General features: G+C 43.0%; 1 protein-coding gene across 2 annotated transcripts; it reads left to right on the forward strand.

The window, feature by feature from the left end:
• The first annotated feature begins 10,902 nt into the window (after positions 1-10,902).
• LOC130681695 (calcium/manganese antiporter SLC30A10-like) lies at positions 10,903-24,305 on the forward strand. Of its 2 annotated transcripts, none has more exons than XM_057495079.1 (4): positions 10,903-13,953; positions 14,582-14,659; positions 21,218-21,457; positions 23,651-24,305. In XM_057495079.1, the coding sequence occupies exons 1-4, from the start codon at positions 13,401-13,403 to the stop codon at positions 24,130-24,132; spliced, it is 1,353 nt and encodes a 450-aa protein (XP_057351062.1). In that variant the 5' UTR covers positions 10,903-13,400; the 3' UTR covers positions 24,133-24,305. The 2 variants fall into 2 exon arrangements, with proteins under 2 accessions (XP_057351062.1, XP_057351061.1); XM_057495078.1 differs by lacking the exon at positions 10,903-13,953 and adding an exon at positions 19,972-20,141 and having other exon boundaries at positions 14,491-14,659; positions 23,651-24,300.
• The last annotated feature ends 1,934 nt before the right edge of the window (positions 24,306-26,239 follow it).

A 26,239-nucleotide genomic window follows, 5' to 3' on the forward strand; every position in this document is an offset into this window, starting at 1 on the left:
TGTTTTATGTATTTGTCTCTAAAGTTATGTAATACAAGGAAATTTTTAATGAAGAGATGAAGATAACTGAAATGTAATAACTATTTTGATCTAAATATCCCTCATGTTCAGACTTTGAGTCACCAAGTATCTTGTTTTTTTTATACTGAAGTACTTCATTTCCTTAACTTGTACTGAATCTAAAATTGCCCTGAATCTTTCTGTTGAAAAGCAAGATCACAAATGGACCAAAGGAAAAAAAAAAAAACACCCTCTTTCCCTTGAGCTTCTCTCTCCCTCTCATTATGACTAGTCACTGTGGGATCTTCAGAAGACAAGTCATCATTTCTGAAAGATTGGTCGGACCTCCTTTCTTCTACTTCCTGTTTTGCACCTTTCCTCACCCTCCTGCCCCCACCCCACCAGTTGTCACTGAGATCACAAATGCCACTTCACACCAAAGCTGACTTCTAAGTTTCTCATTTTACCATGTTACACTGCTTCATTTTTGCTGCTATAGAAATTTTCTTTTTACTGAAATTACTCCTATGAGTAGCCCTCCTACCTCTCTTGCTTTTTTTCTTAGTTTTGTGTCTTTCGCTGGCTTTCTTCTTTCGCCTGCTGCTTAGGCATTAAGGTTACTAAAGTTCCATAGTTGGCCATTTCCTGCTACCTAATCAGCCTCCTCTAATCCCGTGGTGTCAGAGAGCATTAGTGTGATGACAGTGCCATTCCTTCCGTCTCTCAGTCTGCGCTCTAGACCTCTATTCCAGTTGCATACTGAATTCTCTTGAGTGTTCCAGCATTTCAGGTCATCCTATCCCAAAACCTTACCTCACTTGCCACTCCCAAATCTCCTGTGGTATTTCCTGCCTGAAAGAGTATCATTACCAAAATGCCCCCGTAACCTAAACCAGAGACCTGACAGTCATCCAGGCATCCATTCCAACACCACCATCTTCCATATTCATTTGGCCAGCAGAACATACTGCCATTAGCTCTTGTCCCTTGGTTCTCCCCTTTCACAGACCTCAAGATTGTGTTCATGCCCATTACCTCTCATGTTCATCACTACAATGGCTACAGCTTCATCTCCAGGCCAGGCTCCGCATTTCCACACGTCTTTTTTCCTAACGTACAATTTATTAAGGTATTTTTATCCCCTTTAAATTCCTTTTGTGGCTCACTGTCACTATCAGGATAAAATTTATACCCTTTAGCCTAGTCTGGTTCAGCCTAACTGTGCAGTCTCCTCTTCAGCCAATCAGGCAGAGTCCTTTGCAACCTAACCATTTGGAGTTTCCTCTAAGTAACATGCTGTTTTCCATCTCTGTCTCTGTCCATTTGTCTGGAATGCCTTTAACTCCTCATTTCTAGTCTACATCGTAAATCTCTTTACTTCAGGGCCCTGTTCCAATAGTTTTTTCACTTGATAGTGATAAATACACAAATAAAGGGAAAAGCCTTCACAAAGAACTTTAATGTTGAGCTGGGCTTTGAAGGATAAATAGAATTTTAATACACAGAACAGGAGTGACATTCCAGGCAGAGGGAACAGTGTATGTCAAGCCATGAAAGTATATGCTATGTATGAGAACTCAGCAGAATCGTTCTGTCACATACAAGCAAATAGAGCATGCTTTTAAGATGGATGTTTTGAGTATGTGTAACCATATGTAATAAAAAAATTAGTGTGTAATCATTTATGTACTCAAAACATCCTTCCTGAAAGCATGCTATATTAAGTTATAGCTTAATATGAATATCTGAGACAAATTTTTTACTCAGAATCATAATTTAATGATCTATTGTAAATTACAGCAAATTATGGTATAATACTGATCTTTACTGCCATTCAGAATTCTTTTTCTTGTTTTTCTACCCTTAGTAGCTGTGTAAACTGCCTATTTCTTCCATTTTCAAGTGGAGAGAAGTCTAATACCTAAATCATAAGGTTACTCTACCTCATATAAAGTACTTAGAACAGCCAAAGTAATCTTGAGAAAGAACAAAGGTGGGAGTATTGTGCTCCCTGATCTCAACCTATACTACAGAGCTACAGTAATCGAAACAGTATGGTTCAGGCATAAGAGCAAATACATAAATCAGTGGAACAGAAGAGAGCCCAGAAATTCACCCATATCTATACGGTCAGTTAATATATGACAAAGGAGGCAATAATGTACAGTGGGAAAAAGTCTCTTCAATAAATGGTGTTGGGAAAACTGGACAGCTACATGCAAAAGAATAAAACTGGATTGCTGTTCTTATGCCATATACAAAAATAAAGTCAAAATGGATTAAAGACCAAAATATAAAACCTAAAACTGTAAAACTTCTAGAGAAAGGCGAATACACTCTTGAACAAAGGCGTTAGTAATTTTTTTTCTGGACCTGTCTCTCCAGGCAAAAGAAGCAAAAGCAAAAATCAGCAAGTGGGATTACATCAAACTATAAATTTTCTGCACAGCGAAGGAAACCCTCAACAAAACAAAAAAAGGCAATCTATTGTGTGGGAGAATATATTTGCAAATGATAGATGCAATAAGGGGCTAATATCCAAAATGTATTAAGAACTATACAACTCAACGTGAAAAAACAGTCTTATTTAAAAATGGACAGAAGATATGAATAGACATTTTCCCAAAGGAGACATACCAATGGCCAACAGGCACATGGAAAGATGCTCTCAACTTCACTAATCATCAGGGAAATGCAAATCAAAACCACAATGAGGTATCACCTCACACCAGGCAGAATGGCTGATATGTGAGAGAAATAACACGTGTTGGCGAGGATGTGGAGAAAGGGGAATGTCTGTGCCCTGCTGGTGGGAATGTAAAGTGGTCTAGCCATTATGGAAAGCAATATGGGGGTTTCTCAAAAAACTAAGAAATAGTATATGACCCACCAGTTCCACTTAAAACAGAATCACTAATTCGAAGATATGCATTCCTGTGTTCATCGCAGCGTTATTTGTAATAGTCAAAATACAGAAGCAATCTAAACATCCATTGATGATGAATGGATAAAGACGTACATACATACAATAATGGAATATACTACTCAGCCTTAAGAAATGAAGTCTTGTAACAACTTAGATGGACGTTGATGGTGGTATGCTGATTGTAATAAGGCAGACAAACAAATACTATGTGATTATATGTGGAATCTAAAAGACAAGTAGACCAGACCAGTGGTTGCCATAGAGAAGGGCATCGTGGGAATGTGTGAAATAAATGAAAGGTATAAAAGTTAGAATGTTTGGTTAATCCTGAGTTGTGTAATGGTTACATGAGTGCATGTACTTTTAAAATTCATTGAGCTGTACAGTAACATATATATATTTTATAGTATGTACCTCAATCAGCCCTTTAAAAAAATTAAAAACATTTCATATTAAAATTAAGTACTAAGAACATGCCTAGCACATACTCAAGTAATAAATAATGGCTAATGGTAGTTATGACAGTGATGCAAGGTCAACTGGAAGTTGCTCCCATACACAGCTCTAGGTAACAACAATTACTTTAGCTTCAAATTTTCTTCCTGCAGACTAACATAAGTGGGGTTTTTTTGAAGCAGAGTAAGTTTTATTTACAGTTACTTAATTAAAGAGAGAAAAAGTGTGGGTGACCTCAGGGAGGAGAAGTGCCCTTAAAGGTTTCAGTTTTATTTAAAGAGAGAAAGTGCACACTCAGAGAAACAGCAGTGTGGGCTACCTCCTAGAAGTGCGCTGAAAAGTTGAGAAGTTTGAGGCTGAGACAGGGACCATGGGCTTAGAATAGGGTGAGAAAAAAGCAAGGCAGGATATTTACAGTCATGCAAGGAAGCCCCCCTGCTGAACATTAAGCTCTATAGAGTCATTCTTCAGAGAGATTGATGCCGGGGTTCTTGTTCATGAAGCCGAAGAATGAGCTTCACAAACACCCAAGGCAGGAGAGCAAGGTTCAGGCTTTTATTGAGAGATACAGTAAAAGCACAGAGCTCCTGGCTCATGTCAGGAGGGAAAACAGAGCCCCATACATGGCTTAACGGACAGTTTTTTAGCCAGTCCATGACAGCCTGAGAAGTAGACCAGAGTTGTTAACCACACTTTCTTGGGTTAGCCCTGGCCATTTTGGAGGAGGTAGTCATTTCTGATGCAAAGACAAATCCCCAGGCTATTTTTTGAAGCTTCAGATGAGTAGAACTAATCGCAGCAAAGCTTGAAGTTTGCGGCATTAAAGAAATTCATTATTTAAAGAAACTCTACAGTAAGTATGTACATTAAGGAAGGGATCCTTCACCCAATATCTACATGTGGTAAACTGGCTTTTGTCTTAAGGTTCAGCTAAAATAAGAAAATTTTCAAACATCTCAAGAATGGCAGTGTATCTCAAGAGGGTGTATAAACCTGAATCCAAACAGTATCCTTTAAGAAGTGATTGAGATGACAAACCGTTAACTAGATACATGACAAAAGTGATGGTGCACCTTGTGTGCATTGCAGCAAAAAAGAAAACACATCAAGGTATATTTGCTACTGGTTCTGCTCACTGGGACTACTAGTTTATATTACATGTTAGCAATTACCAGTTCATCTATGACAGTGTGTTTAAAATAGTTGTAATTATGTCACTGTATCACAGGAAGCCTGTGAGAATTGGACGAGAACAGTGACTCATTTGGCCTCCTAGTGGAGAGGCTTTGAGTCTTGAAATCATTGGCAGTAGAACACTCCATAAAACATGCAGAGAAGGTGTTTTTGACTGGAGCATCTGGACATATCAACCCACTTATATCTGATAAATACTAGCCATCTGTCATAACTGGTGTTCAGTAGCATCAAAAGTTGGGGAGGCAGCTACCATTACCTGTTACTTTCAAATGTATCTTTTGCCCTTGTCACTTTTACAACACTAGAAAATGTAAGCCACTCTTTAAATAAACGAGTGCCTGCTCTGTGCAAAGCCCCAGAGCAGACAGCAGTGAGTAAAACCAAACATGATTTTTCCTCTTCCTGTCTTTCTTGGCTTGAAGTTCTTAGATAGAAAATCAGGCAATCAAGTGGAGAAGGAGCTGGAGCCACGAACTGGGGCTGAGCACAGTTAGCAGGAGGCCTTTGCCTCGGCCGTCCTCACTGAGACACAGTGGGATCTTCCCTGCCAGCGGCAGCACGCTGAGAGCTACCCTGCACTTGAGGTAATAGCAGAAAAATAAATCCGCCTTCTCCTGCCACACCATCAAGCTTAAAACAACAGACACATTTCCATAGCTCAGTAGGAGATGTTAAATCAGTGTCTTTGTTCAACTTAAATGGAAGATTTAAGAATTTGGAAAATCAATAGTACCAAAATGATATAAAATGATTTTATTAAGTCTCATGTAATAGGAATATTTCAAAATTCACTCTAAGTGTGTCACCAGAACCAAATTTTGTAATTAAGAGTTAGCTGCTGAATGAGTGAGAGTCTGGGAAATAAATGCAGGCTGGTGACAATACTAACATCGCTATTACTTCACAAACGGTTAGCTACGTAATTGTACTCTTCCCTCTCATTCCCTCATTCGCTCTCCTGGACAGTTATTTCATACCTTTTATCCTTGTATTTTCAGTACTTCCTTTCTGACCTTCAGCTGATCATCTTTATTTCTATTTCTCTAAACACACAGACACAGTAAGAACAGACCCACCACAGCCCCCCACCACCACACCTCACCTACTCGTGAGCCCTTATACCCCCTCTCCCATCTGGGACGGACTGTCCCTGTCAAGGTCACCCCTCCGCTTGTCCTCTGCTGCCTGCGCTCTGGCAGTTCTCCCCTGTGTCTCATCCAATTTTCTTTCTCTGCTGGGATTCCCATGTGCTTACAAACATGCGGTTACCTTCCCCAACCTAAGTTACCCTTTCTGGACCCCGTATCCTTTTTGTCTAAAGGAAAACTCACAGAAGGATTGTATGACTTGCCATCTCTTGAACCCACTTCTTTGCCCTCTTGTTGAGGCCACCAGGGGCCTCCATAATTTTAAGTCCAGTTGTCACGTGTGGTTCTCATTTTGCTTGGCCCTTGGGATCTGACCCAGCGGGTGCTCTGTCCTCTTTGAAGTGCATTCTTCTGGCCATCAGAATACTGTACTTTACCTTTTGTCTCTCTGGTTTTTCCCTTCTCATCCCTTTGTATTTTCTCCTCTTTTCTATTTTCTTTCATTTCCTTGGTGACCTCATGCAGTATTATGGCTTTTAATACTGTATGTTGTCAACTCTCAACTTCATATACCCCTAGTCCATCTTCCAAACTCTTATTCAACTGTCTCCTTAGCATTTCAACTTGGATGTCTAATTGATCTGCCACACTTCACAACCCCCTCACCCCATGCTTCCCTGGCTCCTGCAGCTGCCATCTTTGTCTTACCTTCATCTCAGTTGCAGTGTCATTTGTCCTGGCCAAAACCTTATGTCACCCTGACCATTCTCTTTCTCTCATACCTCACATCCAATTGCTCTGCAAATTCTGCTGACTTGAACTTCAAAATATATACTGGATACTCATGGGTGTATGACCTGTGCCGTCTCATGGGGTCCTGTGCTTTTCTGTTGCTGTCTTGAAATTCTTAACAATGAAAATAAATTAATAGTAATAAAGTAGCATAGAATTGATCATCCTAACCATTTTTAAGAGTACACTTCTGTTTTAAGTATATTTACATTGCTGGGCAACCAGCCACCATGACTTTTTCATCTTAAAACATTGAAACTATAGACATTAAACAACGGCTCCCTCCTTTCCCCTTCCCCTCTGACCCTAATACACTGACTTTGACTAAAACTCGACATTTTAAATGTGGCTTGAATGATTTCCTCAGTATCTTCTAAATAATCTCCAGTTCAGTTGATGTTCCAACAGTGAGACTTCTCCTATAACCAGACTGTGAAAATTACTGTACTAAGACATCTGTTTCTTCCGTTCATGCAACAAATACTAAGTTCTTCACATGACAGACAGTGTTCTAGATTCTGAGGAGATGGCAGTAAATAAAACTCCCTGCCCTTATGAAGCTGACATTCTAGTCGGGGGCTGGGGGAATGAAGATAATAAGACATCATGAAACATACTTAGTGTCAGATGGTGATAAGAATGATGGAGACAAATGGAGCAGAGAAGAGGGATACAATGTCGGCATGGAGGTGGGACTGTAATTAAGTGGTCAGGAAAGAATTTATTGAGATGTTCTTTGAGGAAAGATCTGAAGGAGATAAGAAACGGAGCTGTGAAGACATCTGAAAGATCTTCCTAGGCAGAGGGAGCCGTGAGGATGGGAAGTTCAAGGAGCATGAGGAGAGCTCAGCGTGGTTGGAGAGAAGTGACTGAGGGAGAGGCAATTGAGGAAGCCAGAGGTGGTGGGGAGGGCAGGCTGCTCATGTGGAGTCCTGAGACTGAGTATGGAGAAGAACAGCAGGATCTTTTTAAAGAACCAGATCTAGTGTTGAGATTATATGAAAGCAGAGAGATACTGGTTGGGAGGCTACTGCAGTAATCCAAACAAAAAATTTGGTGACTTAGATCAGGTGGGAACATCCAGGCGGACCTGGGTACATAATTCATGGGCTCTGGTACAAAATGAAAGTGCAGGACCCCTTGTTCAAAAAATTGTTTAGAATTGTTAAATGGCATAGTCACTGTGGAAAATAGTGTGGTGATTCCTCCAAAAAATAAAAATAGAGTTGCTGCAGGATCCAGTACTCCTTTGGGGTATATATCCTTGAGAATTGAGGGCAGAGTCTCAAGCGTTTGCTGTTCTTAGTCTTTTTGGTGCTGACCATCCCTACTGGTGTGAGGTGATATCTCATTGTGGTTTTAATTTACATTTCCCTGATGATTAGTGATGTGGAGCATCTTTTCATGTGTCTGTTGGCCATCTGAATTTCTTCTTTGGAGAGCTGTCTCCTCATAGCCTCTGCCCATTTGTTAATCGGGTTATTTGCTTTTTGTGTGTTGAGGCATGTAAGTTCTTTATATATTTTGGATGTTAACCCCTTGTCTGATATGTCATTTACAAATATATTCTCCCATACTGTAGGATGCCTTTTTGTTTTCTTGACAGTGTCCTTTGCCATACAAAAACTTTTTAGTTTGATGTAGTCCTATGAGTTCATTTTTGCTTTTGTTTCCCTTGCTCAAGGAGATGGGCTTGGGAAGAAGTTGCTTATGCTTATATTCAGGAGATGTTTGCCTGTGTTGTCTTCTAAGAGTTTTATGGTTTCATGACTTACATTCAAGTCTTTAATCCATTTCGAGTTTACTTTTTTTTTTTTCAAGTTTACTTTTGTGTATAGGGTTAAACAATAATCCAGTTTCATTCTCTTGCATGTAGCTGTCCAGTTTTGCCAATACCGGCTGTTAAAGAGGCTGTTATTTCCCCATTGAATGTTCATGGCTCCTTTATCATATATTAATTGACCGTATATGATTGAGTTTATATCAGGGCTCTCTAGTCTCTTCCATTGGTCTATGGGTCTGTTCTTGTGCCAGTACCAAATTGTCTTCATTCCTGTGGCTTTGTAGTAGAGCTTGAAGTTGGGGAGCGTAATTCCCCCCTCTTTAATCTTCCTTCTCAGGATTGCTTTGGCTATTTGAGGTCTTTTGTGGTTCAATGTGAATTTTAGAACCATTTTCTCTAGTTCGTTGAAGAATGATGTTGGTATTTTGATAGGAATTGCATTGAATCTGTAGTTTGTTTTAGGCAGGATGGCCATTTTGACAATATTAATTCTTCCTATCCATGAGCACGGGGTGTGTTTCCATTTATTGGTATCTTCTTTAATTTCTCTCATGAGTGTCTTGTTGTTTTCAGAGTATAGGTCTTTCACTTCCTTGGTTAGGTTTATTCCTAGGTATTTTATTCTTTTCGATGCAATTGTGAATGGAATTGTTTTCCTGATTTCTCTCTCTTCTAGTTCATTGTTAGTGTATAGAAACGCCACAGATTGCTGTGTATTAATTTTGTATCCTGCAATTTTGCTGAATTCAGATATTAGATCTAGTAGTTTTGGAGTGGATTCTTTAGGGTTTTTTAAGTACAATATCATGTCATCTGCAAACAGGGACATTTTAATTTCTTCCTTGCCAATCTTGATGCCTTTCATTTCTTTGTGTTGTCTGATTGCCATGGCTAGGACCTCCAGTACGATGTTGAATAGAAGTGGGGAGAGTGGGCATCCTTGTCTTGTTCCCGGTCTTAAAGGAAAAGCTTTCAGCTTCTTGCTGTTACGTATAATGTTGGCTGTGGGTTTGTCATATATGGCCTTTATTATGTTGAGGTACTTGCCCTCTATACCCATAGAACCTTTAATCTTCATACAGACTGCTGGTTATATTGTGAAATTATTCCCTCATATTGAAACAGCTGTTATTGCTTGTAACAAAACCACCATATTTGAGTATTTGAAACAGTTGCAAGATCTCATACATAAGCGAAGAACCCCATTTTATTTTGTGCACGTTAGATCTCATACAAAGCTACCCTAACCCTTGCATGAGGGAAATGTTCAGGCTGGTTATCTTAGCAAAAATTTCCTTGGATCGGCAATTGAGGAAGCCCAAAAATCACATCACATGCACAATCAAAATGCCATGGTGCTAAAGTTTCAATTCCACATTCCAAGAGAGACTGCTAGACAAATTGTAAAAAACTGCTTGATATGCCCAGCTCAGAGTCCAATTGCCATTGCAGGAGTAAATCTTCGAGGCCTTAAACCAAATGCATTATGGCAAATGGATGTAACCCATGTCCCTAGTTTCAGTAATCTTTCCTTTGTAAATGTTAGAATAGATACTTACTGTCACATAATAATAGCTTCTGCTCCAACAGGAGAAGCTTATAAAGATGTTATTCAACATGTATTTTTTTGCTTTTCCTATGTGGGAATGCCTTAGAAAATAAAAACAGATAATGCTCCAGCTTACACCTCTAAAAGCTGTACATACTTTTGCCAGTCTTTTGGCATTATACATGCTACAGGAATTCCCTATAATCCCTGGGGACAGGCTATTGTAGAAAGAGTCCACCAGATATTAAAACACCGATTAACCAAGTTACAAGAGGGAGATTTTAAATATAATTCTCCCCACATTTTAAATCATGCATTGTTTGTTATTAATAACCTTAATCTGGACTCAGCAGGACACTTGGCCATGGAAAAACATTGGAACCCTAATTTGGCAGATCCAAAACCTTTAGTAAAATGGAAAGGCCTGCTCACAGGTCAGTGGAAAGGGCCTGATGTTTTAATAACAGGTGGGAGAGGGTATGCTTGCATTTTTCCACAGGACTCAGGTACACCTGTGTGGGTCCCAGACAGACTCATCAGACAGGTCTCAACCACCGCCTCCTCCCGAACACAACTTCCCGAGACAAGTGAAAATCCCCACCCAAGAAAGAACCTTGAAGAACCCCTAGTACAGCGTTTACAGAATCTCACTCTGCCAGATTCCCGAGAAGCTCACCGGTCGCGACTACGTCTTTCCCTGCGGTGGCGATTGGCAAGATCAACTCGAGAAAGTGACCCTCCAACTTGTGACCAGATAAAGAAGCTGATGGAGGAAGCCGAAGCTGTAGTTCGCCTTCAGGGTTTGCCTATTACTAGTGAAACCCTCTTTATTGCTATGCTTGCGGTCGTGACCTGTCGGGTAACTTGGGGAAAATCAGGGAAATCTTATTGAGCTTATCTACCTAACCCTCCTACTTTTCAGCCTATTACCTGGGAAAATGAAGATATTCCTGTTTTTACCAGTCTTCCTCAGTTGTTAGGGGGAACCCAATCCTCTATACAATTTAATCAGGCCACTATAAATTCCAATTTTTTCTTTTCTGGAGTTTCTAGTTCCCCTCCTATTTGCTTTATTACATCCAACTTCCATAATTCTTGGGTGTTTACCTGTTAGCCTTAAAGGATTGTTAACAGATTCCCCTACTTTTAATAATCCACAAGTGAGAGAATTGTGGTCTTTAATCCTTTACCTCCCAGGAGGACCTGACCCAAAAATAAAAACACCTATAACCCATCCTAAATCATATATTTCCTGTCCCAGCTCCCCCCCAGAAAATTCTGAAACAGATAACGATTGGTTAGTTATAAATAGGAAGATAAGCTTTCCCGTATGGAGAAAATGTATGTATTCCTCTCAAATTGAAAGACCTGTACCAATGTTAAACCTTTCTCTATATGATTGGAGTTCCCTCAACCCCTGTACTGATTATAGAGCATATTTGCATGCCTCAAATGTTCACTACAAATAGAATGATGTTTATCTACCTTTGCCCCTAACTGTAAATCGATGGCATATTAATGCTTGGGTTCCTCCCATTTTGATCACATCCCTAAATGGTAAAGGTTTCTTACAGTCAGAACTGTGGCAAGCTATTGCAGGTGTTAGTCCAGTCGGTCTACATAGACCTTCTAGTATGACTAGTTATCAAATACAAGCCTGTTTATATACACTTTATGCCTTTCTTTTAACTCAAAATTATATCTCTGAATATTATAAAAACATGTTGATAAATTTGTGATTGTGCTCATTGAACTCTTTCTAATTGAATTTTTGCTAAAAATAATGTTAAGATCATTTTGATAGTTCGCCATTCTCCTTATTTAATGGTTCCGGTAACTTTAAATTCCTCATGGTTTGATGGTTATGGCCCACAAGCCCTGAGAGATCCTAGCGCCCTTCTGCTCCGCAGTTGGCGGTTTGTGGTTTCTCTAATTCTCGGAATTACTACCCTCATAACTTTGGCTACTTACCTTTCACTTTTGGCAGTAGCACTCACCCAGGGACACACACCGCCACATTTACCGATCAGCTTTCCAAGGATATATCCTTAGCTTTAGCAACACAAGAAATTATTGATCAAAAGTTAGAATCCAAAGTTAATGCTTTAGAAGAAGCTATTTTAACTATTGGTCGTGAACTAATGACACTAAAGTTTCGCTTAGCACTTCCTTGCTATGCAGATTATCATTGGATATGTGTTACTCCTCTTCAAGTCAATGAATCTGTTCATTCTTGGGAAAAGGTAAGAAATCATGTTATGGGTATATGGAATCATACTGAATTAAGTTTTGATTTTTCTAAACTTCACCAAGAGATTCACTATATAAGTCAGGCCAAAAGAGGTTTTTCCATTTCTCATATTTCTCAAGGATTCTTTAATAATATTGCCTCCTATGTTTCAAAACAAAGTATTTCCTCCCTGTTAATTATGTAGCTATTAGTGGTGGACTCATCCTTCTTCTCCTTTTCCTTCCAGTTCTTCAAGCTCTTAAAGAACAGCATCCAAAAAGTTGCAGCTGAGCTTCATACCTTCAAATTAAAAAATCAAAAAGGGGGAGATGCCGGGAGTCAACCCACTCGGCCTGCCTGATGGCACAGCCCAGGAGGCTGATGGATGGATGCCGCACAGCAGGCCTCCAAAGGGAAGGCTACTGATATCTCTTTTACTGCTTAATTTCACTATTCCCCTAGATTCGAACAGCCCTCATGAATCAGAAAAAGCCCCTAGAGAAAGGACTGTTAGGAGCTGTAGAGCAATCATAAAACTCAGCTTGTGACCCTGCACATTCCCCTCAGGCCAGTGGGTTATTATCCCTGGGCTGGGAAATAGAAGAAAGTTCAGGTGGCTTCACGGTACAACTCCCTGGCCAGCTTGGCCCCCAGGAGAAACGAGATGACCAACATGGGGTGTGGGTCGGGAAAGCAGGTGGAAAAATCTTGGTAGAGTCCCCTTATGAATCATTACTATAGAAATTACAGTAAGTATTGTTAGACTCAAAATGAACAGAATGAGTGCAGCTCATTCTTCTGTAAATGGTTTCAGGGAACTATGGAAAAAACATGCCCCACAGCGAGCCTAGGAGTGTGTCCGGTTAAGCAAGTTTTAAGACACATTCAGAAGACATTGTGTTGCCTTGTAGAAATTCAACCTGAGATTAGAATCTAAAAGTATGAGAACAACAGAAAAATCTTGAGGAAGAAAAAATGATGACCTTTCATGGTTGGGAATGCAGGGGAACATTCCGAGAAATAGATTATGCCATAAATCACCTAATGACACATGCTTAATGATGATTTTATGTAACCAATCCCCTATATATTGCTTGAAGTTGCTGTCAATAAACAAGCCAGCTTCGCATCTTTGCTAGTGTCTGTGTCCTCATTCATTCGCCGACGCCGTTTCTCCTTCGGGGACCGCTGGACTCGCTGGAGCTGGACGCCCGGAGACATTGGCCGGTGGCCTCCAGCCCAGCGAGGCCGGGACGCCAGCGAGGGGCAGGGGGCCGCGGGCGGCAGGCAGGCGCGGCAGGCACGGCGAGTCAGGGGCGCCAGGCCGAGCCCCCAGCTGCGGAGGCGCTTCCGGGCACCGCCGCGCGCCCTGCGGGGAGATGGGCCGCTACTCGGGCAGGACGTGCCGACTGCTCTTCGTACTCGTGCTCACCGCCGTCTTCTTCGTGGCCGAGCTGGTCTCGGGCCACCTGGGCAACTCCATCGCGCTGCTCTCCGACTCCTTCAACATGCTGTCCGACCTGATCTCGCTGTGCGTGGGGCTGGGCTCCGGCTACATCGCGCGCCGCCCCGCGCGGGGCTCCCGGGCCACGTACGGCTACGGCCGCGCCGAGGTGGTGGGCGCGCTGAGCAACGCCGTCTTCCGCACCGCGCTGTGCTTCACCATCGCCGTGGACGCCGTGCTGCGCCTGGCCCGGCCCGAGCGCATGGACGACCCCCAGCTGGTGCTCATCGTCGGCGCCCTGGGGCTGGCCGTCAACGTGGTGGGGCTGCTCGTCTTCCAGGATTGCGCCGCCTGCCTCGCAGGCTGCGGGGGCCGCCGGCCGCAGCAGCCGCCAGCAGAGCGCTGGACCCGTGCCGCCTCCGCGACGGCCCCCGGGGCCTCGGCTTCCGCGGCGGAAGAGCCGGCGACCGTGTCCTCAAACGCAGCAGGTGCCTTTCGGGTGCATCCTCCGGCCCCCCACCTGCCTTTCCTCCCCTCCTGCGCGCCCGGTCCTTCCTCCTCAGCCCACGCCCTCTGCGTCTATTTCTTTTCCAGTCCATTTCCTCTGCAGTTCGGCTTTAATTCTCTTATGCTAACTTAACATAGCGCTTACGATTTCGTTTATTCTACTGCATCCTCGGCCAGCCTTTGTCTCCTTTCCCTACTGCTGATTGTCTCTGTATAGAAGAATTGATTTTCTCAGATTTCAGTTATTTTTATTGGGCAACAGATAGCACTCCCCAAACGCTGCCCCTTCAGGAGCTGCTAGCTGCGCCTAGATTTTTTCTCTCCCCCTTTGACCATCCTCTGTCCCCTTGGGAGGTATAGGTTTTGGGGTGGCAGTGGGCACCCACTTGCCTCTTTTTAAATTTTAACTTGAATGGAAGAGTGCATGAAGTCCAAAAGTGGATCACAAGGCTTGTTTGCAGGCCAAATTATACTATGCTGGGCTGTGTGTATGGAGAGGTCGGCAGGTCTGGTAAGCTAATAAGATTTTAAAATAACAAAACTGGTTTTGAGTCCATTGGTTCTTTTTGTTTGAAGAACTTATACACAAGGTTTCTTCTTTGAATGCAGGTGATTCCCTGAACACCCAGAATGAGCCAGAGGAGACTGTGAAAAAGGAGAAGAAGTCCGAAGCCCTGAATATCAGAGGTAGGGGTGACTTGGCATCAATTGGAAACCCTTTACAGTAGGATCTGGGGGCTGTGCCGTACCCTTCATTTCTGTTTGCCGTTTAGTAAGGTGCATTAGAAGGCGGGCCATTGACCTGCGTAGACTATGGCCCAGCTCTTGCCTAATCACGGCATCGAGTTTGCGGGAGGCACTAGCTGCTGCTGATTTATCTCGCTGCCCTTAGACCCATGCTGATGCTGCTACTCCAGAGCGTCACAGGCCTGTGGCATGTCTGCTTCTGCCCCACCGTGGGTACCACTGGCATAGAATGCAGCCCTTGCTAACTGAGTGTGGTTTTGATACAGGTGGGGAGAGGGTGGTGGCGTTGCTGAATGACCCTCGGTGCCTCAGTTATTTTCTGCCAGAAACAGTGGTTCTGTGATGGGTCTGTTGGCCCACCTGACCCTCCCCTTCCAGGCCCCAAGTGGGGGCTCTGGTGAGGCACGTGGAAGGCACATCACTAGCATCCCTCAAGGTCGCAAGCCCTGGGCAGAGGCCAGCCCAGGGATCAGAGGTGCATTTCTCGCCAGACACCAACATAGCTCCTTTTCACCTCTTGGGCACAGGTTCTGCTTCAGACTGGGCGCCGAAGGGTCAGTCACCACTCCTGACCCTGAGCGTCTCAAGAAAGATTATGCAGCCCTTTCCCTCAGATGTTTTGGGGAATGCCTGTAGTGGGGATTAGATGGAAATGATATGAAGAAAAATGAATAATCCAGGACACCCCTTCATTTATGAGAGTTTTGATACCCAGAATGGATCTGTAGGGAAAATCAGAAAACAAGGCATGAGCCCCTAAAAACATGTAAATAAATTAGTTTTTTGTAATGGAACTGCATTGGGGGAATTTCTAAAGAGCGTGGGTGACGGTGAATCTAAAGCAATCTTTATTGAAAAATCATGATGCTTTTTTATCTTTCCTTTTCAAGGTTCAGTTTAAAAACGCTACATTGAAGGTTTCTGAGATGGAATTCACCATTATAGCACTTTCACCTTTCCAAGCACGTTCTGTTAATTATTCATTCTTATCTTTCAGAGAAAGAGCAAAGAGGAATGAGAGTAAGGGCTAGTGGGTATTGTGGACCTGTTTGGGAAGCATAATGTAGGAGAAACTTGCTACTTTTGAGTCCAAAGCTATTGGAGCTCCTGGGTAGAAAAATGTCAGTGTAAGTGCCTCATTGTCTGGCTAAGCCCTGTGGTCCCCAGGCACTAGCAAAAGCGCCCCTCTGGCTTCTAACGGGTGCATAATGCAGTGGCTGGAAGATTTGGTTTGAGCTCAAGCTGTCTGGGTTTGGGTCCTGGCCCTGCCACTTCAGACTCTGTGGCTTTGACAAGTTACTGGCCCTCTCTAAGCCTGCAGTCCCCTCCTCTTCAAAAGGGGAATAATAATCGTATCTGCTTTATGGGGTTCTTGTGACATACAGTATGTAGAGCGCTCACAAAAATGGCAGGAAGAGTAGCTACAACTTAATGGAGTACATACCTTGTGCCAGGCACCATTCATGAATGAGACACTTAGTATTGTAACAATCTTACCAGGCAGAGACTATTGTTACTCAGTAGTGAGTGCAATTGCCCGGCTCTATGTAACCTGTGCTCTTCTGCAAGGGTGAGCTCAGTGCCCGTGCCTTGGCTAACAGTGTCCATGTCTCGGGCTAAGTGGGGGGCTGGCCTCGCCTTAGGTCCTGTGTCCTTGCAGCCATGAGTCAGAGAGGGGCCACAGAATGTTAGAGCTGGAAAGGTCTTGGGGAGAATGGACAGCACCCTCTTCATTTTACAGCTAAGGACACTGAGTCTAGAGGGTCAGGTGGTGCCCCAAGTCACCCCAGCTAGCGACAGACAGAGGCAGGGCTGGTATCCTGGGCTCCTGCTTGGAATGTCTCCCTCTTCCCATCACCACACACAGCCTCTAAACTCCACACAGGATCTCCAGGGTACACAGTGCACGGAATGGTCACATTTCCAACACTTAGGCCACTGCTTCTGAAAGCAGGACTGTCCCCACAGATCTGCAGGGGAACAAACATCCCATGGAGGTGCTGTGAACAGAAACCATCTATTGGTTTTCAATACTGTTTCTCTTGTTCCAATAGAATAAGAAAAATGGCCTAGTGAGAAACACAGTCCATCTTCTATTGCAAAGCACAGGGAAGGCACAGTCCTTTAAAGAGTCTTGTTGATGCGCATGGTAGTGGTCGACTTCCATTTAAGGGGTCAAACACGGTGCATTAGAAATGTGACAGTGTCGGAAAGACAATTAGCCCTTTGCATTTCAGTATAAATGTAAATAGACGAATAGCAATCTTGCCTTCTTCTGAATGTACATGTCCTTCAGTGAGATGTTTCTTTCTAGTTCTTATTTTTTTCCCAATAGCAAAGATCTCTCATCCTTCCATAACCACTTGCTAATGCCCAGTGCTGAGGCACTGTGTTTCGGGCTATTCCATGAATTCAACAGCGCTGATGGCTTTTCTGAGCACTGGGATAATTATCCAATGTCCGCTTATGTCAAATTGCCATGTTATATGCCAGTATTTTTGTCTTTTGTTTTTCATCTGAAGACAACAATGAGGGTCAAGTGCTGAGCCGCCCTGTCATTGCAAAGCTAACCTTGGAGCGTTATGACTAATCGGATGATTTAGTTGCCTTTTAAGTGGTGATTTTTGTTCCTCAGATAATGCTGCCTGGTGTGTCTTTCTGAATCTTAGATGTGGTCACCCCAGAGTCTTCTCCGATACCTGAATGGCATTCAGAACAAGGTCCTAATACTGCTGACATTCAAGGGCATGCTGTTCAGATGTCACTATCCCTTTCTAGACATTTCTGCCCTTCTGGTCACCCCTAAACTGTTTCCCCATCCCCCCACCATTTAATGCACACTGATAGTGAGGTGAGGTCTGCTTGGGTTCTGCCTTCTACCAGCTCGGTGACCTTAGGCAAGCAACTTAGCCTCTTGGAGCTTCAGCTTCCTTGTCTGTATAATGGTGACAAGCCAACCTCCCTGTGTTCTGAGAGCTCCGTGAGTGGTCGGAACAGCACAGAGGACCCTCTCAACAAACGGTGCTCATAATTGTCATCACCTCCCAGCCAGAGAAATGAGGCAGATATAACCGTCATCCCCATTTCACAGATGAGGGTCTCGTTGCTCAGCGAGGTTGGCTTTCGTACGGTCCATGATTCATATAATGACTCTTGGGGTCCCTCCCTCCACCCTTAGTGTCCCTGTTTCCCATGCTGCCTGACAAGCTCGTCTTCATCCGCAGCCCCCCTGGGGTTCTTCGCCTGGACAACCTTCTCTCTGAGTTCGCTCTGGCTGGGATATTGCTGCCTGTTGGAGTCTGTCTCCCCTTCGGAGTCTTGCTCAAACTACCCATCTCTCAAAAAGCCTTCCCTGTGACTTCCCATCTGGAGGTGATGGATGCATTTAACTCAGCGTCCTGCCGGTGGACTTCGGTCCCCAGAGCATAATGACCATGCCTTCTTTGTTCATACATGGGGGGGCGGTCAGAAAACATGGTGTAATACTCAGTCCCAAAGTGTAGTGAAGTGGTGCTGCTTTAAGCAGTTTTCCCAACTGAAGGACATGTTAGTTTGGGTCATAAAATCAACTTAGTAAAGTATGACCAGCATTTAGAAATTTAACTAGCATTGTATGAAATTGAATAGACAATAGTAATAAGTCACATGTAAGGATAAATTTAGTTTTTTCACAAAACATTTGTTTCAGCATGTGCCTGTGTGTGTGCTAGGATGCAAAGTAGGGTTCTGACTCTGGGTTATGGGAAAAACAGGTTTGAATGGTATTTTATATAATTCTCAGGAGCTATAGGAGCTAAGAATGAGATTTCTCAGCAGGAAAACCTGCAACTGGAACTTAGGTCTTATATGAAGCAGGATGCACTGTGGTTCTTAAGCCAGACCACCCAGACTTATATCCCCACTCTCACACTTCCTATCCATGTGCTCTAAGATAGGTTACTTCGCTAGTCTATGCCTAAGTCTCCTCATTTGTAAAATAAGAGTAACCACTTCAGCAAGTCCTTAATGTGTAAATGCATGTAGCGAATATACAACCTCTGGTGCATGCCTGTTAGCTAGCATTACAGTTATTATTATTAAGGAAAAGACAAGTTACTCTAGATGATGGGCGTTATGACTATTTTATTTTTATAAATACTGTTTTATTGAGTACCTTCCCTCTACACGTGCAGTGCTAAAATGTAAACAAGGGAGGTGCAGGGTGTGACTCTCACCTTCATGCTACATAGAGTCTAATGGAGGAAATAAGGTGGACATGCAGGCAACAGAGTAACAGACTGTCAGGCCGTGAAATCCTTGTCAATTGCAATAGGAAATATTTGGTCTTCCTATTTTTATGGTAGTATTTTGTACTACCTTGGAGAAGGTTAAAACTGATATTCAGTTGCTCAAGGAGGTGTCAGGTGTACTGACCAATTCTTGGGAACATTTTGTTTCTCAAACTGGGAAATAAGATGCTCCTTTGGGGTGGAGTGGGGGAGAAAGCACAGAATTGGAAAATGCCACTCTTTAATGTTTTTGTTCAATCAGGATGCAAATACCAGAAGGAAGTGTGGGATTCTTTTTATTCCTGTCTTTTCTGTGGGGATAAGTTGCCACAAATTACATTTTGTTTGTTTACAAAGTGCCGTTTTACCAATTGATGCTGGGGTTCTTGTTCACGGAGCCAAAGAATGAACTTCAGGAACAGTCAAGGTAGGAAAGCAAGGCAGAGGCTTTTATTTAGAGAGAAAGTGAAAAGACAGAGCTCCTGGCTCAGGCCATGAGGGGACAAGAGAGCCCCGGGGTGGTACTGTGTCTAGGGGTTTTATAGGCAGTTGAGAGACAAAGGGCTAGGGATGTACACCTGCTAAGTGGTCTCATATACCTTTGAAGAAAGAGTAGTTTCTTATTAGTTTTCCTGGTTATTTCCAAGAATTTTACTGCTCTGATTCCTCCCAGGAGAGCAGCTTCCTGGTCTGGGAGCATATCACTCAAGGCCGCCTGCTTTGCTCCCACGGTGGGCTGGGTTACTGTCTTACTTTTTAACTATTTGGGTTTCAAGATGGAATCCTTCCTATTTTTTTACTATGTTGTTTTGGGCTTGTAGTAGTTTGGGGCCTGCTTGCTACATTGCCCAAGTTGCAACAAATCATTTGTTTAGGGCTGGAAGAGGAAGGGCAGCACTTGGGTAAAGTTAGAAAAATAAGCTGGGCCCCCCATCAGGCCAAAGCAAATCCCACAATGGTTATCTTGCTTTGTTTTTTCTCCAGAGGCCTTCAACCTACTCTGTCTAAGCCCATGGTCCCTGTCTCACTATGATGCTACTCAGAACCCTAGAAGTGTTGCCAAGAGGAAGAATTAGCCCGATGAAAGCATTTTAGTAGCTTTAGTAGAATTGGGGCAAGTTCTATCAAGTGAGACTCTTCAGGTGTAGCCATGTGTGAATTACTACTATTTTGGATTATCATTAACTCTCCTGAGTCAATCTGTTGGATACTTAGACAAAGCAGACCTTTCTTCTATATGATTTGTTCTAGAGCAGTTCTTTGGAAACTTTTATATGCATTCGAATCTAGTTAAAATGCAGAATCAGATTCAGCAGGTCTGAGGAGGGCCCTGTGAGTCTGCATTTCTGTAAGCTTCCAGGAGTTGCTGATACAGCTAATCTGCAAACCATAATTCAAATAGCAAGATTCTGATGTTGCTTTTGTGTTTATGTTTTATGAGCCTTCTGACAACGTTTGCCCTTAGCTCACTAACTCCCATTTTCATCTGTGTCTAGCAATTGGACCCCCAGCTCTCTTTGGTAGGATTGCATGCTTTCTGTATCATAATCAAACCTTTAGGAATGATTCCCTTAATTAAAGGCATCCACAGTATTTGTGATTATCTGCAGCATTTTACTTTTATTTTATTCTGACGAATGGCTCTTTATTCAGCGGGAATGCTGCTGGAGTCCCTGTTCTCAAGGACCTCTTAAACCAAAGGCAGCCTCAACGACATTGGGCTGAGTGAGAAGTTGGCAAATGCACATAATGAAGGGAGAAGAACGGATCAAGACAGAGGGATGGCAGAATAAAAAGAACCTCTCTCTTGATATATCTTGGTTCCCTCTCTCCTAAAAATGTTTAAAGCAATTTCAAGTACATCCACATATCTGAAAGGAAAAGAAACCACTCGCTCAGCCTCTGTTTCCTGGCTCAGTGCCTTCTGCGGGGTGGCGGGTGGCAGCAGTGTGGCACTGTGAACACGCACAGTCCCTCTGCCCACAAGTCTGCAGCTCAGAATCTTCCCAGGCTGTTCCAGATTCTTTAGCACCTGGGATGGTGGCCTGAGGTTTTGTGTTCTGTGAAGCAGTTGCCATTACTTTTTCATTCTAATCTGTCCTACTGATCTAACCAAAAAGAAAACAAATAGCAACAGGTATTCATAGCCTTGGGAACCCAAGTCAAATGAGTGTCGCATGGCTTCCAAACCGGGATCTGCGCCTTAGCCGTCTTTCTGTCTTCCTGGCAGGTGTACTTCTGAATGTGATGGGAGATGCCCTGGGGTCGGTAGTTGTGCTGATAGCAGCCACCATGTTCTGTGTGCTTCCTCTGAAGCCCGAGGATGCATGTAACTGGCAGTGCTACATCGACCCCAGCCTGACTGTCGCCATGGTCATCATCATTTTGTCATCGGCCTTCCCACTCATCAAGGAGACCACTGCCATTCTGCTGCAGATGGTCCCCAAAGGAGTCAACGTGGAAGAGCTGAGTAAGTCAGACGATGGTGACCTGGAACCATGGCCCACTTCGTGTGTTCAGGTCAGAGGGCCAGCGTGATGTCAGACAGGGTTTGATCCATGTGTCCTGAAATAATGAAATGTCACCAGGCAGCAAAGACATCTATCATATGTTTTGTAGCCGCATAAAGTGACTGACAGCTGTAAGAGCCAAAGGTCCTTTGCCGCCCATGATTGTCTGGCTCAGCTGCAGAAGTCTGAGAATATAGTGTTTGGCAATACCTATTCGTGGGCAATTTACCCTCATGTCAAAGCTGTATTTAACTCAGAGTGAGGCCACTCTGTCAAGACCTTGATTTTTATTATCCTTATTCTGAAAACATGAATCATTCATTTGTATTCTAGACCCTGCTTTCCAGTTAATTGATTTTTTATGGACATGCAAGTCACCATGTCAATCTATCACTGTAAAAAGGACTGTTTTAAATCCAGACCATTCGCAACCTCATTCAATAATGAAATCTGTTTCTTTGCTCAAACAGGTCAAACTCCCACTTTAGTTATGTGCACCTGAGGATAAAACTTTTAGAGACTTTATAGCATTTTCTAATGGGAACTATCTGGATGGGTGAGAAATTGAATGTGCAACTTTATTTCTAGTGTTTCTAAATGGAGAGTATGTTCTAATGGAAAAAAACATTTTCATGAATATTTGCTCTTATTCTATCTGTCATTGCTTCCCTAGCGATCCAGTAAACATGAAATAGAGCCCAGGCCCACTATGGGGCTCAAAGTCGGGGACCTCATTTCATGACAAATACCTGACCTTAGGTTTGAACGGGTCTTAATAATACCTTGTGTGGCCATGGCCAGCCTGTCCCCTCTGAAGGGAGCGATTGCGGGGTGACTGCTCTGAGAAGGTCACGGTCCTGCCGGCCCTGTTTAGTAGCACGCACTGGGACCCGTTGGCAAAACCGTTGCCAACAGCTGGTGCTCCTCTAGGATCTTTTCCCCTAGATGTGCTTTTTCCCTTTTTCACCTCTTCTTTGGCCTGTGTGGCTACTATTTGCCCAAAGCTGCAGGCGGAGGAGACAGGCGGTGGGGGAGGGAGGCAGCGAGGAGCAGGTACACAGCATTGTCTTTGCCTCCAGCTTCTCTCCCACCTGAGGGAACCAGATAAACACACCAGACAATTAGTGACATGGAATGGCTCATCTGGCCTCTTAACAAAGTGATATACGTGTTTAAAAACAGGTGTTTAAAAAAAATAACAATGACAATAGCAACACTTTATGGCACTTGTTACATGCTAGGTGTTTGTAAGTTCTTATATGAAGTTTATATAACAGACATATATGTAAACATATAAATATGTGAAAATACATTATACATAAGTAAATATATGAATAATGCTTATTATATAATATAATTAACTTACTATAACCTATAAGGTACTCTTGTTACCACTCCTAATATACAGATAAGGCAACCCAAGCAGAGAGCGGGTAGGTAATGGTCCAAGGTCATGCAGATAAATGATTGAACTGGGATTCAAACTCTAGCTGGCACAAGGTCTTTGCTCACAATCACCCTTCAGTATCATCTCTCCTAATACACAGTCACTTTAGAAAGTATGGAGAACACATAGAAAACACATTTATCTACCTTTTTGCTTATCCTTAAATATGCCACTTTCTTAATTGCTGCCTCAAATTTCATTATGTAATTGATTTAACTATTTCCTTATTGTTTCCATTTTATTCATTAATACAAAGAGCATCAACCAACGAGCCATTCCTGTACATAAATATTTGGCTATTTCTTTTGGGTTAAATTCTTAGTACTAGAATTGCTGGTAAAAGTTTTCAAACCCTATTGCCAAACTACCCCCTTTAAAAAAAGGCATCCTACTTTATACTCGCACTGGCCGTCCGTTAGAGTGTCCATTCCCTTCCCTTGCAAACTCAGCAACCCTGGGCAGGGGTTTTGGTTGTTAATTTCCTTAAATTGCCTTTTGCGGATTAACGATGTATGATGTAGGAAGTCAGAGGGGAGAAGGAGTATGGGGAAATGTACCCATACAGGCACAGCTATCTTTCTTCCTATTACTCAGTAAATGTATCATTGTGGTGAGAATGTTTAAAGGGACCACGTCCCTCCTGTAGTGGCTGCATGCTCCAGATATAGCACTCACCTTAGTTATTATTTGCTCTTCTCTATTCTAGTGAGTAAACTCTCTGCCGTGCCTGGAATTAGCAGTGTACATGAGGTGCACATCTGGGAGCTTATAAATGGGAAGATCATTGCCACCCTGCATATCAAGTATCAGAAGGACAGAGAATATCAGGATGCCAGTGTAAAAATTCGAGAAATCTTCCACCAGGCGGGAATCCACAATGTGACCATCCAGTTTGAGCATGTGGACTTGAAGGAGCCCCTGGAAGAGAAGGACCTGCTGCTGCTCTGCAGCGCACCCTGCATCTCCAGAGCCTGCGAGAAGCAGCTGTGCTGTCCCCCCAGGGCGCTGCCTCTGGCCCACGTCAATGGCTGTGCTGAGCACAATGGCTGCCCCCCTCTGGACCCATACCAGAGAGAAAGCACAGACGTGGCTATCGAAGTATCTCTGGAAGGCTGTCTGAGTGACCACGGACAAGCTGTCAGCAAAACTCAGGAGGACCAAGGTCTTGCCAGCAGTACACATTTTTAACCTGGCGCCCCCTTAAACAGACTGCATCGATGAGGCCCGCTGGAAGCACCAGCCTGGCTTGTGGAGGGAGCCGTGTGGGCGGTAGGCCCTGCCCAAGCCTGCCGTGCGCGCTGTCCGCGTTCAGCGCGGGTGGGTTGGCTGGGATGTTAGTTGAACATGTCTGTTAATTTTTAAAAAATTTTTTTATCAAGGTATGATTGATATACACTATTATGGAGGTTTCACATGAAAAAACAATGTAGTTGCTACATTTACCCATATTATCAAGTCCCCACCCACACCCCAATGCAGTCACTGTCCATCGGTGCAGCAAGGTGCCACAGATCCACTATGTGCCTTCTCTGTGCTACACTGTTCTCCCCATGATCCCCACATCATGTGTGCTAAACATAACACCCCTCAGTCCCCTTCCCCCTCCCTCCCCACCCGCCCTCCCACACCCCTCCCCTTTGGTAACCACTAGTTCCTTCTTAGAGTCTCTGAGTTTGCTGCCATTTTGTTCCTTCAGTTTTGCTTAATTGTTATACTTCACAAATGAATCATTTGGCATTTGTGTTTCACCACCTGGCTTATTTCACTGAGTATAATGTCCTCCAGCAACATCCATGTTGTTGGAAATGGTAGGATCTGTTTCTTTCTTATGGCTGAATAGTATTCCATTGTGTATATGTACCACCTCTTCTTTATCCATTCATCTACTGATGGACACTTAGGTTGCTTCCATATCTTGGCTATTGTAAAAAGTGCTGCGATAAACATAAGGGTGCATGTGTCTTTTTGAATATGACAAGTTGTATTCTTTGGGTGTATTCCAAGGAGTGGGATTCTGGGTCAAATGGTATTTCTATTTTTAGTTTTTTGAGGAAACTCCATATTGCTTTCCACATGGTTGAACTAGCTTACACTCCCACCAGCAATGTAGGACAGTTCCCCTTTCTCTGCATCCTCTCCAGCATTTGTTGTTCTTAGTCTTTTTGGTGCTGACCATCCTTACTGGTGTGAGGTGATATCTCATTGTGGTTTTAACTTGCATTTCCCTGATGATTAGTTGAATGTGGAGCATCTTTTCATGTATCTGTTGGCCATCTGAATTTCTTCTTTGGAGAACTGTCTCTTCATATCCTCTGCCCATTTGCTAATAGTGTTATTTGCTTTTTGGGTGTTAAAGTGTGTAAATTCTTTATATATTTTGGATGTTAACCCCTTGTCTGATATGTCATTTACAAATATATTCTCCCATACTGTAGGATGCCTTTTTGTTTTCTTGACAGTGTCCTTTGCCATACAAAAACTTTTTAGTTTAATGTAGTCCCATGAGTTCATTTTTGCTTTTGTTTCCCTTGCTCAAGGAGATGGGTTCAGGAAGAAGTTGTTATGCTTATATTCAGGAGATGTTTGCCTGTGTTGTCTTCTAAGCGTTTTATGGCTTCATGACTTACATTCAAGTCTTTAATCCATTTTGAGTTTACTTTTGTGTATGGGGTTAAACAATAATCCAGTTTCATTCTCTTGCATGTTAGCTGTCCAGTTTTGCCAATACCAGCTGTTGAAGAGGCTGTCATTTCCCCATTTTATGTTCATGGCTCCTTTATCATATATTAATTGACCGTGTATGGTTGAGTTTATATCAGGGCTGTCTAGTGTGTTCCATTGGTCTATGGGTCTGTTCTTGTGCCTGTACCAAATTGTCTTGATTACTGTGGCTTTGTAGTAGAGCTTTAAGTTGGGGAGCATAATTCCCCCCTCTTTATTCTTCCTTCTCAGGATTGCTTTGGCTATTTGAGGTCTTTTGTGGTTCCATGTGAATTTTGAACCATTTTCTCTAGTTCGTTGAAGAATGATGTTGGTATTTTGATAGGAATTGCATTGAATCTGTAGATTGCTTTAGGCAGGATGGCCATTTTGATAATATTAATTCTTCCTATTCATGTGCATGGGATGTGTTTCCATTTATTGGTATCTTCTTTAATTTCTCTCATGAGTGTCTTGTAGTTTTCAGAGTATAGGTCTTTCACTTCCTTGGTTAGGTTTACTCCTAGGTATTTTCTTCTTTTTGATGCAATTGTGAGTGGAATTGTTTTCCTGATTTCTCTCTCTTCTAGTTCAT

Source organism: Manis pentadactyla, chromosome 19 (genome assembly GCF_030020395.1).
Source record: "Manis pentadactyla isolate mManPen7 chromosome 19, mManPen7.hap1, whole genome shotgun sequence".
Classification (NCBI taxonomy): Eukaryota; Metazoa; Chordata; class Mammalia; order Pholidota; family Manidae; genus Manis; species Manis pentadactyla.